At 52.0% G+C, this 15,597-nt stretch overlaps 1 protein-coding gene and 1 pseudogene across 16 annotated transcripts in view; both read left to right on the forward strand.

Moving 5' to 3' along the window:
* Positions 1-14,349, forward strand: part of POU2F2 (POU class 2 homeobox 2) — a 48,042-nt gene extending 33,693 nt beyond the window's left edge. For 6 of the 15 annotated variants that reach the window (XM_030942797.1, XM_030942802.1, XM_030942803.1 and 3 more), the window contains 8 exons: positions 3,890-4,051; positions 4,204-4,345; positions 4,440-4,588; positions 4,668-4,844; positions 6,239-6,305; positions 8,204-8,405; positions 8,534-8,607; positions 8,883-14,349. In XM_030942797.1, coding sequence (XP_030798657.1) covers positions 3,890-4,051; positions 4,204-4,345; positions 4,440-4,588; positions 4,668-4,844; positions 6,239-6,305; positions 8,204-8,405; positions 8,534-8,607; positions 8,883-9,214 — 1,305 coding nt within the window. In that variant the 3' untranslated portion in view covers positions 9,215-14,349. The remainder of the gene's footprint in view (positions 1-3,889; positions 4,052-4,203; positions 4,346-4,439; positions 4,589-4,667; positions 4,845-6,238; positions 6,306-8,203; positions 8,406-8,533; positions 8,608-8,882) is intronic. The other 9 variants (XM_030942801.1, XM_010358953.2, XM_030942804.1 and 6 more) reach the window with 6 other exon arrangements.
* LOC104658836 lies at positions 11,067-14,352 on the forward strand (annotated as a pseudogene). Its single transcript, XR_747498.2, has one exon. The product of XR_747498.2 is annotated as an uncharacterized LOC104658836 (transcript).
* Positions 14,353-15,597: the final 1,245 nt, after the last annotated feature.

Here is a 15,597-nt window from a genome sequence, read left to right on the forward strand (position 1 = left end):
GGCACCTGGACCCCAAGGCCTTTCGTTCAGTTTGCTGCCTGAGTTCTAGACTTTAATGATCATTTTCACCACCTTTTATGAATTTCAAAGTTTTTTTCCACCCATTTTTTTAATAGCCCTTTAAAAAAATATACGTTAACTATTTCAGAAGGACTGAAAAGATTAGAGACTAATACAGGTCTTAGCTGCAGTTCTGAAATCCCAAACGCTCTGAAAGTCAAGTTGTTCTTGTACCATTAGTATGAGAACTCATTTGACTACAAAACCTGCCCTGCCATGATATAAGGCAGTGTGTGACTTTTCTTTGCCCCTCTTGGTATGGCATTTTTGCTGCTGCAAAACTGTTACTGTATCTGATTATGTAGTAATATCCTCGACCCTAGTGGGGGTGGGGGCTGTGCCACATTATCTATGATATACATCCTATGTTGGCTTTCTTTCTTTTTTTTTTGAGATGGAGTCTCGCTCTGTTGCCCAGGCTAGAATGCAGTGGCTCAATCTCAGCTCACTGCACCCTCTGCCTCCCGGGTTCAAGCGAGTGATTCTCCTGCCTCAGCCTCCTAAGTAGCTGGGATTACAGGCATGTGCCACCACACCCAGCTAATTTCTGTATTTTTAGTAGAGATAGGGTTTCACCATGTTGGCCAGGATGGTCTCGAACTCCTGACTTCAGGTGATCCACCTGCCTCGGCCTCCTAAAGTGCTGGGATTACAGGCATGAGCCACCGTGCCTGGTTGCCTATGCAGATTTTCTGAAAACTGAAACAGGCACGGTGGTGCATGCCTGTAGTCTCAGCTACTTGTGAGCCTGAGGAAGGAGGATCACTTGAGCCCAAGAGTTTGAGGCCAGCCTGGGCAACATAGTGAGACTGGTCTCTAAAACAACAACAACAAAACCTGAGAGGGGTGAGAGTGGGTGGATGATGAGAAATTACTTAATGGGTACAATGTACACTGTTTGGGTGATGGATACACTAAAAGCCTAGGCTTCATCACTACACAATACATTTGTATAACAAAATTGCACTTGTACCCCTTAACATTTTGTTTTTTGTTTGAGACAGGGTCTTACTCTGTCACCCAGGCTTGGAGTGCAGTGGTGCGATCACAGCTTACTGCAGCCTCAGCCTCCTGGGCTCAAGTGAAGCAGTCACCAGCCCTCTTGAGTAGCTGGTACTACAGTCACGCCCCACATGCTCGATTAATTTTTAAAAGTTTTATAGCGATATGGCCGGGCGCTTTGGCTCACGCCTGTAATCCCGGCACTTTGGGAGGCCGAGGCAGGCAGATCACAAGGTCAGGAGATCGAGACCATCCTGGCTAACACAGTGAAACCCCGTCTCTACTAAAAATACAAAAAATTGGCCGGGTGTGGTGGCGGGCACCTGTAGTCTCAGCTACTCGGGCGGCTGAGGCAGGAGAATGGCGTCAACCCCAGAGGCGGAGGTTGCAGTGAGCCGAGATCGCGTGACTGCACTCCAGTCTGGGCAACAGAGACTTCGTCTCAAAAAAAAAAAAAAAAAAAAAAAAAAAAAAAAAAAAAAAAAAAAAAAATTTGTAGAGACAAGGTTTCACCATGTTTCCCAGGCTGGTCTCAAATTCCTGTGCTCAAGCGATCCTCCCACTTTGGCTTCCTGAAGTATTGGGATTACAGGTGTGAGCCACTGCACCTGCTGTCCTTAAATTTATACAAAAAAAAAAAAAAAAAAAAGCCGGGCACAGTGGTCACCCCTGTAATCCCAGCACTTTGGGAGGCCAAGGTGGGTGGATCACCTGAGGTCGGGAGTTCAAGACCAGCCTGACCAACATGAAGAAACCCCATCTCTACTAAAAATACAAAATTAGCCAGGTGTGGTGGCATATGCCTATAATCCCAGCTACTTGGGAGGCTGAGGCAGGAGAATCGCTTGAACCCGGGAGGCAGAGGTTGTGGTGAGCCAAGATCGCACCATTGCACTCCAGCCTAGGCAACAAGGGTGAAACTCCGTCTCAGAAAAAAAATAAATAAAATTAAAACAACAACAACAAAAAAAATCTGAAAAATTCCTAAACATCTGGCCCCAGCATTTTGGAGAATAATGGATCAAGGACCTGAGTGAGGGACATCCCTGTACCCACCACCTGCTTCAGATCTTTTATTTTTAGGGCAATGAATCATCCCAGATAGAGCTGTTGCTTTTTTTTTTTTTTTTTTTTTTTTTTTTTTTGAGGCGGAGTCTGCTCTGTCGCCCGGACTGGAGTGCAGTGGCCAGATCTCAGCTCACTGCAAGCTCCGCCTCCCGGGTTTACGCCATTCTCCTGCCTCAGCCTCCCGAGTAGCTGGGACTACAGGCGCCCGCCACCTCGCCCGGCTAGTTTTTGTATTTTTAGTAGAGACGGGGTTTCACCATGTTAGCCAGGATGGTCTCAATCTCCTGACCTCGTGATCCGCCCGTCTCAGCCTCCCAAAGTGCTGGGATTACAGGCTTGAGCCACCGCGCCCGGCCAGCTGTTGCTTTTTTTTTTTTTTTTTTTTGAGACGGAGTCTCGCTCTGTCGCCCAGGCTGGAGTGCAGTGGCCGGATCTCAGCTCACTGCAAGCTCCGCCTCCCGGGTTCGCGCCATTCTCCTGCCTCAGCCTCCCAAGTAGCTGGGACTACAGGCGCCCGCCACCTCGCCCGGCTAGTTTTTTTGTATTTTTTAGTAGAGACGGGGGTTTCACCGTGTGCGCCAGGATGGTCTCGATCTCCTGACCTCGTGATCCGCCCGTCTCGGCCTCCCAAAGTGCTGGGATTACAGGCTTGAGCTATGGCGCCCGGCCGAGCTGTTGCTTTTTTGTAAATCTCCCTAATTGCCTTCCACTCCTTTTTTTTTTTTTTAATTTTATTTTATTTGCAATCTACTCATTGCTTAGGACTTAATTTCTTTCTTTCTTCTTTCTTTCTTTTTTTTTTTTTTTTGAGACGGAGTCTCCCTCTGTCGCCCAGGCTGGAGTGCAGTGGCCGGATCTCAAGCTCCGCCTCCCGGGTTTATGCCATTCTCGTGCCTCAGCCTCCCGAGTAGCTGGGACTACAGGCGCCCGCCACCTCGCCCGGCTAGTTTTTTGTATTTTTTAGTAGAGACGGGGTTTCACCGGGTTAGCCAGGATGGTCTCGATCTCCTGACCTCGTGATCCGCCCGTCTCGGCCTCCCAAAGTGCTGGGATTACAGGCTTGAGCCACCGCGCCCGGCCAGGACTTAATTTCTTAAGAGCTGTTTTAGATTCACACCAAAACTGAGTGGAAGATATAGAGATATCCCATCTATCTCTGACCCTGCACATGCACAGCTTCCCGCATTATCTATATCCCCAACCAGAGTGGTACAAGTGTAACAGCTGATGAACCTACATTGACACATCACTATTACCCAAAGTTCATAGTTGACATTAGGGTTCACTCTTGGCGTTGTACAGTCCATGGGTCTGCACGACCTACTCATTTTTAACCCGGTTCTCTCAACAGCCCCATTGGGTAGACAGAACAGCAGTGATTGTTCCTATCCTGCAGAGGGGGAAAGTGAGGCCTGGGCTAAGCAGTGACTTGGTGGCAGGGCCAGTCCTTGATTCCCCGGTTGAGATGAGGATGAACCACTGCCTCCGGCTCCAGGGAGAGAGCCCTGGCTGCTCCTACTGGGAGTTCGCAGGCGTGAAGGGACAGTACAGAGAGTCCCAGGCAATGAGGAATCCCATGTAGGGCAGCAGAGTCGAACCTTTAAAGGGATTGACAGTACGTGTGGAGGAAGGCGGGGGGAGTCTGCAGGCGGCGGATGGAACGCAGGGGCGAAGAGGGCGGGAGGGAGACTGTGCATCCATCGCTGAGCCCACTCCTGGTCCTCCGCCCTGCATCCCACCCACCTGCCCACCCCACCAGGCTGTGACCCGCCCTACGCTGCCCGACCCGCACCTCTCGCACCCGCAGCCCCCCAAATGCTTGGAGCCACCATCCCACCCCGAGGAGCCCAGTGATCTGGAGGAGCTGGAGCAGTTCGCCCGCACCTTCAAGCAACGCCGCATCAAGCTGGGCTTCACGCAGGTCTGGAGCCACCTTGCAGGCTGGGGCGTGGGTGTGGGGGCGTGGTCAGTTGATGGATGCCGCGAGGGGCGTGGCCAACCGGTGGGCGGAGCGGACCCAGTGCCGGAAGGCCCCACCCTGACCTCAGCCCCTTCCCCGCCCCACTGGCCCAGGGTGATGTGGGCCTGGCCATGGGCAAGCTCTACGGCAACGACTTCAGCCAGACGACCATTTCCCGCTTTGAGGCCCTCAACCTGAGCTTCAAGAACATGTGCAAACTCAAGCCCCTCCTGGAGAAGTGGCTCAATGACGCAGGTGGGACTAGGCTGGGGCTCCCGCGTAGGGGGAGGGCGGTAGCCGGTGGCCACGGGAGGCGCCTTCTAATGCTCTCGTCTCCCCCGGGGCACAGAGACTATGTCTGTGGACTCAAGCCTGCCCAGCCCCAACCAGCTGAGCAGCCCCAGCCTGGGTTTCGATGGGCTGCCCGGACGGAGACGCAAGAAGAGGACCAGCATCGAGACAAACGTCCGCTTCGCCTTAGAGAAGAGTTTTCTAGCGGTGAGGCCCTCTTCTGGGTGGCCCTCACCTGAGGGGTGGCGGGCGGTGGGCCCCGGGCTAACAAGCCCTCTGCCTGTAGAACCAGAAGCCTACCTCAGAGGAGATCCTGCTGATCGCCGAGCAGCTGCACATGGAGAAAGAAGTGATCCGCGTCTGGTTCTGCAACCGGCGCCAGAAGGAGAAACGCATCAACCCCTGCAGTGCGGCCCCCATGCTGCCCAGCCCGGGGAAGCCGGCCAGCTACAGCCCCCATATGGTACCAAGAGCCCGCCTGGGGGGTGGGAGACCACAGAACTCCGCAGGCACCTGTGTGAAGCCCACCCTACCTAGTTGTCCACAGAGCCTAGAACAGAGGCAAAGAGAGTCGCTCTTGGGGGCAGGCCATCATGTAGATGGGCACAGTCACACAGGGGCAGTTTCCAGGGAACTGTGGTCTTACGTGGGGGATACAAGCACCCCTAGATACACACCGACATAGCCAGACACAGAGTTATTACAGTGCCATAGCCACACAGGGAGGGATATATGTCCAAGGACGTGGTCCAGGTTAGAACACACAGGCTCACAACCACACGGAGGCAGGGAGAGGCATTTATTGGGCATTCAGGGACATTGTCACACCCATGGGTGTACTCTCAGGTCCATAGCTACACACAGGCCCACTTGATCTCAGACACAGCTGGACATCCTTTATCCCATCCCTTTATTTCCATTCCTGGAAAGAGCTGTGATGCTCCAGAGAGGAGCCCCCATCCCCAGTGGGGTGAAGGAGGCACTGTCTGAACTGAGTTCTAAAGGACAAGGGAGAGTTAGCCAGCCACAAGGAGGCAAAGGGCCTTCCTGGACAGTGTGCACTAAGGCCTAGAAACCACGGTGTGCCCAGCCCAATTTGAGAAACTCCAGTGCAATTTAGTGTGGTTGGTGCTGCAGTTTATATGAATGAGGTTGGGGAAGGGGTGGGGGCATGTACCCCAAGCTTTACAGTGAAGAACTGGAACTTGAACCATGGGCAGTGAGGAGGTAAGGAGGGGTTTTAAGCTGGGGAAGGAGAGAAACCACACATTTAGTGAGGTTTCTGGGGCTGATGCAAAGGTGAGACTGGAGGTGGGGTGGCCAAGAAGGAAGCTGGTAGATGGTCCCAGAATATCAAGTAATATGACATCTCAACACCCTGATACAAAGATATGCATCCATTTAGCCTCACACTTCAGATCTGCTCTTTCCCTGCCTGGGTCACTTTGATCAGTCTCTGCTGCATTGCTTGCCAACCCCACTGGTAAAAGGGTGGTGTTTGCTTGTCCAGGGGAAAGAATTTTAGTTTTGCAGAACCAACAATAGTAGGAGCATGTAGAGCAGCCACTCTTCCCGTGTAGTCACTTCAGACAGGACGCAACCCTGCAGAGACTAGCCAGACGGGGTGGTGTCAGAAGAGAGGTTCGGGGTGCTCTTAATGGAGAATTAGCCCGTCATGCTTATGGCTCAGGATCAGCCAGGGCAAGTGTGAAGAAAGCATGTAGAATAATACAAATGCAGCATTGTGCCAAAGCCCCCTGCCCCCATCCTGGGACAGAGGAGTGGGGTCCTGCAGGGAGCATCACGGGGGCTGCTGGCAGACAGTGGCTAACCATACCTCCTTTCTTCTCTCCTCAGGTCACACCCCAAGGGGGCGCGGGGACCTTACCGTTGTCCCAAGCTTCCAGCAGTCTGAGCACAACAGGTCAGGGAGGGCAGAAGATGATGAGGGGGGCCTGGGAGGATGTGGCACAGGCTGGAGCCTGAGGTTCCCAAGTGGCTCTGGGTGTCCATGGGCCTCAAGACTGAGCCCGGGGAGTGTGGGTGGGGGAAAGGGAGAGACAGTGGGAAGAGGGCAGGACTCACCCCTCCTCTACAGGAGCAACTCAGCTTTAATCTGCTTCACGATTTCATATGAGAAAAGCATGGGCCTGGTAAAAGGTGAGGCACTTGGGTTTTGTGCCTGGCCTCTGTCATTTTTAGGCTGTGTGAATTCAAGCGCTTATTTTATCCTTCTAAGCCTCAGTTTTTATAAAATTATTATAAATGTGTAATACATACAAAAAATATAAATACATGTATGTAAGAGTGTATGTATGTATACACACATACATGCATACATACATACTCTTGTACCCAGAGTTCCCCTCCCTATTCCTGGGACACAGCAGGTTTAGATGTATGGTTATACACCATATATATAAGAATAATATAAAATTGGCCTGGTGTGGTGGTTCATGCCTATAATCCCAGCTCTTTGGGAGGCCAAGGCAGGCAGATCACCTGAGGTCAGGAGTTCAAGACTAGCCTGGCCAACATGGGAAACCCTGTCTCTACTAAAAATACAAAAATTAGCTGGGTGTGGTGGCATGTGTCTATAATCCCAGCTACTTGGGAGGCTGAGGCAGGAGAATCGCTTGAACCCGGGAGGAGGAGTTTGCAGTGAACTGAGATCACACCATTGCACTCGAGCTTGGGCAACAGTTAGATTCCATCTCAAAAAAAAAAAAAAAAATATATATATATATATACACACACACACACACACATATATACACACATAATATATATACACACATATATATATACACATTATACACACACACACACAAACAACAACATACTGCCCCTCCCCAGGCTAGAAAATAGTAAGTGGAGATTTATAAAGTAGAAAGTGCTTGCCTGGCACTGTACTAAGCTCTTTGTAAACTGCATTGACTGACTTAATTCTCAAACTCATTTTATGAGATAGGTTCTATTATTATCCCCATTTTCCAGACAAGGGATCTGAAGGTCAGAGAGGTTAAGGCACTCGCCCAAGGGCACCCCTGGGATGAGACAGAGCCAGGAGTTTCTACCCCAGCAGTCTGGCTGAGTCTGGGCCCTCAGTCCCTGCCAGGTTGCCCGTCCCTCAGCTGTGGCAATGTGCCTGGCACCCCTCGCCCCTCCCCTAGAGGGAGCCATAGGGTTTTGACTCCTGGGCGCCCCCGTTTCTAGTCGGTAAAAAAGTGGTTCTGGCCGGGCGCGGTGGCTCAAGCCTGTAATCCCAGCACTTTGGGAGGCCGAGACGGGCGGATCATGAGGTCAGGAGATCAAGACCATCCTGGCTAATACGGTGAAACCCCGTCTCTACTAAAAAAATACAAAAAACTAGCCGGGCGACGAGGCGGGCGCCTGTAGTCCCAGCTACTCGGGAGGCTGAGACAGGAGAATGGCGTGAACCCGGGAGGCGGAGCTTGCAGTGAGCTGAGAGCCGGCCACTGCACTCCAGCCTGGGCGGCAGAGCAAGACTCCGTCTCAAAAAAAAAAAAAAAAAAAAAAAAAAAAAAAAAAAAAAAAAAAAAGTGGTTCAGGGCGGGGAGTGCAGAGTGCCAGGGCTCAGCAGGAAGCAGCTGCTTTGACTTCCATTGTTATGATAGGGGTCACCATGGCAGAGGCACAGGGAAATCACTCTGGGAAGAGAGGGCAGGGAGGTCTAAGGCTGTTCCGACTGAGGAGATGCTGGTTGAGCTGGGTGAGAGGACAAGTAGGAGTTGACCCCAGGTTCCTCAGTGGGGGATGAGTGGAAGCTGAAGACCCCATCTCTCTGTCTCTCTCTGGCAGTTACTACCTTATCCTCAGCTGTGGGGACGCTCCACCCCAGCCGGACAGCTGGAGGGGGTGGGGGCGGGGGCGGGGCTGTGCCCCCCCTCAATTCCATCCCCTCTGTCACTCCCCCACCCCCGGCCACCACCAACAGCACAAACCCCAGCCCTCAAGGCAGCCACTCGGCTATCGGCTTGTCGGGCCTGAACCCCAGCACGGGGTAAGTGGGTGCAAGTGGGAGGCTGTGGGGAGAAGCAGGGTTGCTGCTGCTTCTAGGGTGGGGAGCTGCACCCCAGTTATGTTGGCAGGTCCCTGCCCCTGCTAATGCCTCTGCTTTGCCTCTTGCAGAAGCACAATGGTGGGGTTGAGCTCCGGGCTGAGTCCAGCCCTCATGAGCAACAACCCTTTGGCCACTATCCAAGGTGCGTGCTGCCTCATGTCACACCCATCGTCACCAGCCCTATCCTCTGGGGCCTCGAGCCCTGCCATTGTTGCTCCAGCCATGCCATCCCGCCCCTGCTCACTGCATCGCTCGCCTCTTCATACCCATCTCACCTTTGGGGAAGGTGTGAGGGGTGCTGATGGGGGTCAGTGGGACCGATGGGGAGATGGGGGGCACTCTGGGCAGGACGCTGGAAGGCAAAGGTCTCCCCTAGCCCGGCGTGTCCCCAGCCCAGCCTCTCTCTCTCCCCGCCAGCCCTGGCCTCTGGTGGAACCCTGCCCCTTACCAGCCTTGATGGCAGCGGGAACCTGGTGCTGGGGGCAGCTGGCGCAACCCCGGGGAGCCCCGGCCTGGTGACCTCGCCGCTCTTCTTGAACCATGCTGGGCTGCCCCTGCTCAGCACCCCGCCTGGCGTGGGCCTGGTCTCAGCAGCAGCTGCGGCCGTGGCAGCCTCCATCTCCAGCAAGTCTCCTGGCCTCTCCTCATCCTCTTCATCCTCCTCCTCCTCATCCTCCACTTGCAGCGAGGTGGCCGCACAGACCTCTGGAGGCCCAGGGGGGCCTGAGGCAGGGTCCAAACCTGAGTGAGGGCCAGCCATGCCTCCCCTCCCATTCCTCTGATCCCTGCCTTGGTCCCTCACCTGGGAAGAGGGCGAGGAGGCCAGTGGTGGGGACACAGAGGGTCCTCAGAGCAGAGTGACAAGGGAGGAAAGACCAAAAAAACCAACCAACCAAAAAAAAAAAAAAAAAAAGGAAATAAACTAACCAACAAAAGAGAAAACCAAAAATAATCACAACAGAAACCAGCTGCCCCAAAGGAACCAGAGGTGAAAAACAAACAAACAAAAAAAAAACCAAAAACTAACCAAAAAAAACCCCACAAAATCAAACAAACCAAAAAACCAGTCGCGAGCCAGACCTCAGCGTGCTCACCCTCACTGCTACAACGCCAAATAAGAACCCCAGCCAGGGGCGGAGAAGCCTCCAGCAGGTCAGACCTCATGCCACCGAGCCCTGGCTGTGGGACCAACCCCCAACCCTGCCTCCCCCTGTGGGGGCTACAGATGGAAAAAGAGAAGATGCCAGCTTCCTAGGCCCGGCCCCCAGCCCTGGACCAGCGAAGACAGGGCACAGCCTGGGCAGATGGGCTGGGGCTCAGCACCACTCACCAAATGTTATTTTCCAGAAGGTGAAAGAGAAAGGGCCTGAACAACCTTACACCAAATATTCAGTAGCTTCATCCAAAGGATGTACAGAATTTTTAGCATTGTGCTCAACAGAATGTGTCCCTACCATGTGTCCCCCTCTCCCCTGGCCCCCAGCTCTCCCCACCTGGGCAGGGGGGCTCGCTTTAACCTCCTGCCTCCCCCCAGCCAGGGGAGAGTTCAAGAGAAGGCCTGGGGACAACTTTTCATCCCTTGTTCCTCCCTCTTTTCCCCTTTGAAAGGTGGGCTAGGCCATTTTGCCAAGTTCTAGCTCTCACAAATCCCTCCTCAACCCTGTCACCCTCCTCTGCTCTGGAAGCGACTCCCTCCCCATCTTATGGGAAGGTGGAAGTTTCAGGCTAGAGGGGATGAAGGCATTCAGTTGAGGGCATTCAGTTGTCTTTTTCCATCCTATCTGTTTCCCTGAAAAAAAAAAAAATTCATATTCCAGTGCCTATCCGTGGGATCCTTCACGTTCTTTGACATTAACCAGAAACCAAAAAGAGAACTCACCTTGCTTTTCCCACCCTATGCCCCTCTGGTACTGGCGAATGCCTCTCCCTCCCCCACACATGCACACACGCACACACCCCAGTGGTGGGGTTCCTCGAGATGGCATCCCCATCAGGGTCCATGTGGTGGGACAGTGCCACAGCCTGTGGTCCCCATCTGAGAGGGTGCGGTGGTGGCCACCAATCCCACAAGACCTCCACAAGTCTTGGCTGGACCCTGTGTTTGACCAGCCCTGGACACATCTCCACTGACGATGGACAGAGGAGAGACGCCACTGGGAGCCACCCTGCCCTCCTGCTATTGTGGAGGCCAACAAAGTTTTGAACCAAAAACCAAAAAAACAGAAACAAACAATAAATTTAAACTAGAAAAAAAGAATTTATATATATATATATATATATACATACATATATATATATATATAAACGGGAAAGAAGATGAGGACTCTTCAAGAATAAGACGGAACCGCGAGGTGGAGCCAAGCCCCTGCACCGGTGGCCCTTGTTCCCCAAGGCGGACAGAAGGACGGATGCTTCTTTCTCTTCACAAATACCTCATGGACATCGTCTTTGGGAAAGCCGGAGGGGGCAGCTAGGGCAGGGCCTGTCCCTCGGCCAGGGCAGATAGAAGCAGGTGGGTGGGGCTGAGAGAGGGTGTCAGGGACAGGGGTGAAGAACCCCAAACTCCCCCCCCAGATCAACTGAAAAAGCTTTAAAAAAAGAAAGACAGGAAAAAAGGGAGTAAGAAAGCAAAAAGAACAGATGAAGGAAAACTTAACAACTTTCCGGTGGTTTGATTCCTCCTTTGATTTCTTTTTTGGTTCTCTTTTGTCTGTCCTCTCTCCTCCTCTCATTCCTCTCTTCTCCCTCCTTCCTCTCTCCTCACTCTCCCTTTGCTCTCCTCTCTCCTCTCATAATCTTGTTCTTTCTGTGTCTCTCCTCAAACCAAAGTGTTGCAGTGAAGGACACGAGCCATTGAAATCAGGGTGGGGCCTGACAGCCACAGTGTGGCCCCCGCCCCTCGCTGGGCAGGAGCAGAGAGAGGGGAGAGCCCTGAGACCACAGGGCTTTGGCCTGGGCAGCTTCCACTTTCTGCTGGACACTCCAAGGAGAGGCAGATGGAGCCCCAGGCGTCAGCGTTCTCTTTTTTCCTTGTCTCCCTTCTCCCACCCGGGAAATGAAACTGTTGGGCTGGGCCACGGAGGCAGCAGAGACTCGGCCATTGCAGGGGCCTCCGGGTGCCTTGTCCGGGCAGTGGTGTAGTAGCCGCCCCTCCCATCCCTGGCACGATGGGGCCTGGCACCTTGTTGACCCATCCTCGCCGGAATGTAAGCATCTCCGCTGAATGACTCCCTGCCCTTACCCTACCTCTGAGTTTGTCCATGTTTATTTCCTGAAGAGAGAAGGGACTGGCAAGAGGGCTTGGGCCCCAGCCCAAGAGAGGGGGCCAAGGGCTCCTGACCAAATAGGAAGGACATTTGAGCAGAGCAAAATGAAAGGAATTACAACCAAAAACCCCCTCCGAGAAGACAGGCAGCATGGAAGGCATGGTGGAGATGACTCAAAAAAACCCTATGATTCTAGACCAAAAAGAAAAAAAAAAAAAAAAGGAAAGAAAATCCAGGACTCACCACCACCCACTTCATCCTGCTTCCTCCCCATCAAGTCCCACCACCTGGGACCTCTCCCCACCCCAGTATGGGGTAGTGGGGCAAAGAGAAGAGGAGCAGGGGGCAAGGATGGGGCAGATGCCCTGACGTTGGTGGAGGGACCCCTGTGCAGCCAGGGGTGCTGGGGACCCTCCCCATCCAACCCTCACACCTAGGAAAAGAAAAACAGGAAAAAAAAATTCCTGGGAGGGGGAAAAATAACCAAATCCCAAGCTTTAACTACAGCTGTGAAACCAAATATTGGGAAGGGGGTAGGAGGGAGGGAGGGGCAGGTGAGCCCCAGGTCTCCCCCCTGGGCCCCCTCCCCCGAGGACTCGAGATAAGGCACCAAATACCTCATAGAACTTTAATGTTAAAAAAAGGAAACCAAATATCGTTGGCTGGGGGCCAGCCAGGGCAAGGGGCTGGGGGACTGGAGGGAGCCAGGGTTGGGAAGGTGATGGGGGAATTCATGCCCCCCACCCCCATCTGCCCCTTCCACTCTGGTCCCCCGTCTCGACTCCGGGAAACAAAACTATCTCATCGTTTTTATTTTGTGGTCTGTACAGAGCCTGTGTCCGTGTGTCTGTGTGTGAACGAGAGAGTTGGAGGGCAGGGGAGCTTTATGTGGGGGATGGGGAGGGAAACCCCAGGCTAGGCTATGAGCTAGGTTAGATGTCCGAGGTTGGGAGCTGAGGGCCTGGGCTAGAAAGAGAGGAGAGATGAGTGGATTGGAGCAGTGGGGAGCCCTCTGAATTTCTCTTCTCCCCAACCTTGACCTCCTACTTAAGGGAGGGACAGAGACTGGGTCTACCCTAATGGTAGGCCTTTTCATTGTGCCAAAAAAAAAAAAAAAAAAAAAAAACTGATGCCAGTAACTAAACCACCTCTCTCTGTTCTCTTCTGGGGGGTGGGGTGGGTGTGTGTGTGTTGGGGTGGGTAGGGATGGGGAACCCAAGCCCCAGTAGGAGTTGGGGCTGAGATCAGGAGGAGGGGAAGGATATGAGTTTTCTACCCATCTCCCTGGAGAAGGCCATGATGGGCTCTCCAAGCCCTGGGGAGATTTGGCGAGGGACTAGCCAAGTCAGGGTGACCTCTTGACCTGACTAGTTTTTCTAACCCACCCGAATACCAGGGTGCCTCTCTCTTCCTCTAGCCCAGGGTAGGGGGACCTGAGTGAGAGAGAGAATGAGACAGACAGCAAGATTGAGACACGCGGGCCCCCACTGGTCTCTGAGTGGGAAAGGCAAGTGCGAGAGATAAAGGCCTCCAAGAGAAAAAAGAAACAAACCAAAGATTTAACCATTTAAAAAAAAAAAAAAACCCACAGACAACTCCGCTACCTTTTTATATGTTGGAAAAAAAAAGTGAAAAAAATTTAAAAAAAAAATAAAAAAATAAATACACAAAAACTCCAAGCCGCAGGTCCTTCATGTGGTTTAAACTTTGACCTCAGCAGTCTCCAAAGCAAGACGACGATGACAAAGGTGGAAACAAAGAAAAAATAATGTATATTTTTAAGTATTTGTCCTTGAATTGTTAGCTCCTTGTTAAACAAACAAGAAAAGGAGAGAAAAATCCAGAGAGAAGTGTTGCTGGGATGGAGACGACTATTTACTATGTCTGTGACCCCTCCCTTTTGCCTCCCTCCCCTTCCTCTCTCCTATCCTCTATCCTTGCTGCCCCTCCCCCAACCTGTCCCCCAAACCCAGGGGCTCAGTATTTATTTATTTATATAATTGCAGGGTGACTGGGGGCCTCTCTCGGCAACTCATAGAGGGCCTTTGGATCGTGGTGGGGTGGGGAAAGAGCGAGGAGTCTTTGGGAAGAGCAGGGGCCTGAACTTTGATCAGCTCCTTTCTGGCCTCTTGTCCCACTGCTGCCACCATCACCTTCCAAATCCAGGGCTGCACTAGGCAAGGTGACCACCCTACCTCGTAAAGACCTGATTGGCGCAGCCCGTTCTGGTGTGGGTGTCTCTCACCGCCCAGAATGACCAGGTTGGAATGGGGGTGGGTGAAGTTGGAGGGGGTGGCAAGTACAAGGCAAGGGTGCCCAAGAACTGGCATCCAGAAATCAGCCCCAGAGTAGACCTGTCTTTCCTCCATCCTCACCAAGTTAGCCTCCCTTTCAGTTCTGTCTGACCCCTGTGTTGGTAGCCCCTTCCTTCCCTTCCTGTACCCCCTCCCTGTCTCTTCTCGTGGTAGCGGGTTAGCGTTTCAGTGTTCTTAACTCCAATCTGCTTGTTCATTGTACAATGTGCTTCTTTTAAGGCCCCATTTTTGTAACTTGAGTGTGTCATTCATCTGAACAACAAACATCAAAAAATAAAAAATTAAAAACTGTACAGAGAGAAATGATGCCTGCTCTCCCTTGGTCTCCTCTCTGTCCTGGGAAGAGTGGTGAAGACATCAGGGTGTGGGGTTGGAGATCTGTATGCTGGGGAGGGGAGGGCTTTACTTCTGTTCCAATAGTGAATGTTCACAGTCTGGGCAACAGAGTGAGAACTCTTCTCTAAAAAAGCCCCGAAAACTCAACTGGGCACTTGGCGTGTGCCTGTTGTCTAGTCCTAGCTACTTGGGAGACTGAGGTGGGAGGATCGCTTGAGCCCAGGATGTCGAGGCCGCAATGAACCGTGATCATGCCACTGCACTCCAGTCTGGGTAACAGAGAGAGACCTTGTTTAAAAAATAATAATAATAATAAAATGTTTAAAAATAGTGAATGTTTGTTTGGAAGTAAAACCTGCACAGATGTTCTTGCCAAAGAGCCGTCTTTGAATTCAGGATGAATTCCTATTTCCGAATTCAAATCTCAATGCTGCCATTCTATGACCTTCAATATGTGAGTTTCTGTGTCCTCACTGTAAATTAGGGACAATACCTACCTCACAAGGTTGTAGGATGATGGTCTAAGTAAAGTGCTTAGGACTGGGCTCCAGCACACTGTCTTCAATAAATGAGAACTATGAGAAAGCCAGGAAACCAGCAAGTACTCCCCATTTCCATCCCTGGATGCTTCCCCAGAGGACTAAAGAGACTCTTCAAAACCAGAGTTTCAATTAACACATTAAAAAGTTTCAACCTCACAAATAGTCAAATAAATTAACAGAAGAGTTACATGTCATTTTTTCACATCACCAAAAAAAATGCAAAAAACAAAACGCCAGGCGCGGTAGCTCACGCCTGTAATCCCAACACTTTGGGAGGCTGAGGCAGGCGGATCACCTGAGGTCAGGAATTCGAGATCAGCCTGGCCAACACGGTGACACCCCGTCTCTACTAAAAATACAAAAATTAGCCGGACGTGGTGGTGCATGCTTGTAATCCTAGATACTCAGGAGGCTGAGGCTAGAGAATAGCTTGAATCTGGGAGGCGGAAGTTGCAGTGAGCTGAGATTGCGTCATTGCACTCCAGATCAGGCGACAGAGTGAGACTCCATCTCAAAAAAAAAAAAAAACCAGACCATGTGCGGTGGCTCCTGCCTATAACCCTAGAATTGAGGAGGCCAAGGCAAGAAGAACCCTTGAGCCCAGGAGTTCAACACCAGCCTGGGCAACACAGTGAGACCCTATCTCTACAAAAATTGAACAAAATTGGGCCAG

Source organism: Rhinopithecus roxellana, chromosome 12 (assembly GCF_007565055.1).
Source record: "Rhinopithecus roxellana isolate Shanxi Qingling chromosome 12, ASM756505v1, whole genome shotgun sequence".
Taxonomy (NCBI): domain Eukaryota; kingdom Metazoa; phylum Chordata; class Mammalia; order Primates; family Cercopithecidae; genus Rhinopithecus; species Rhinopithecus roxellana.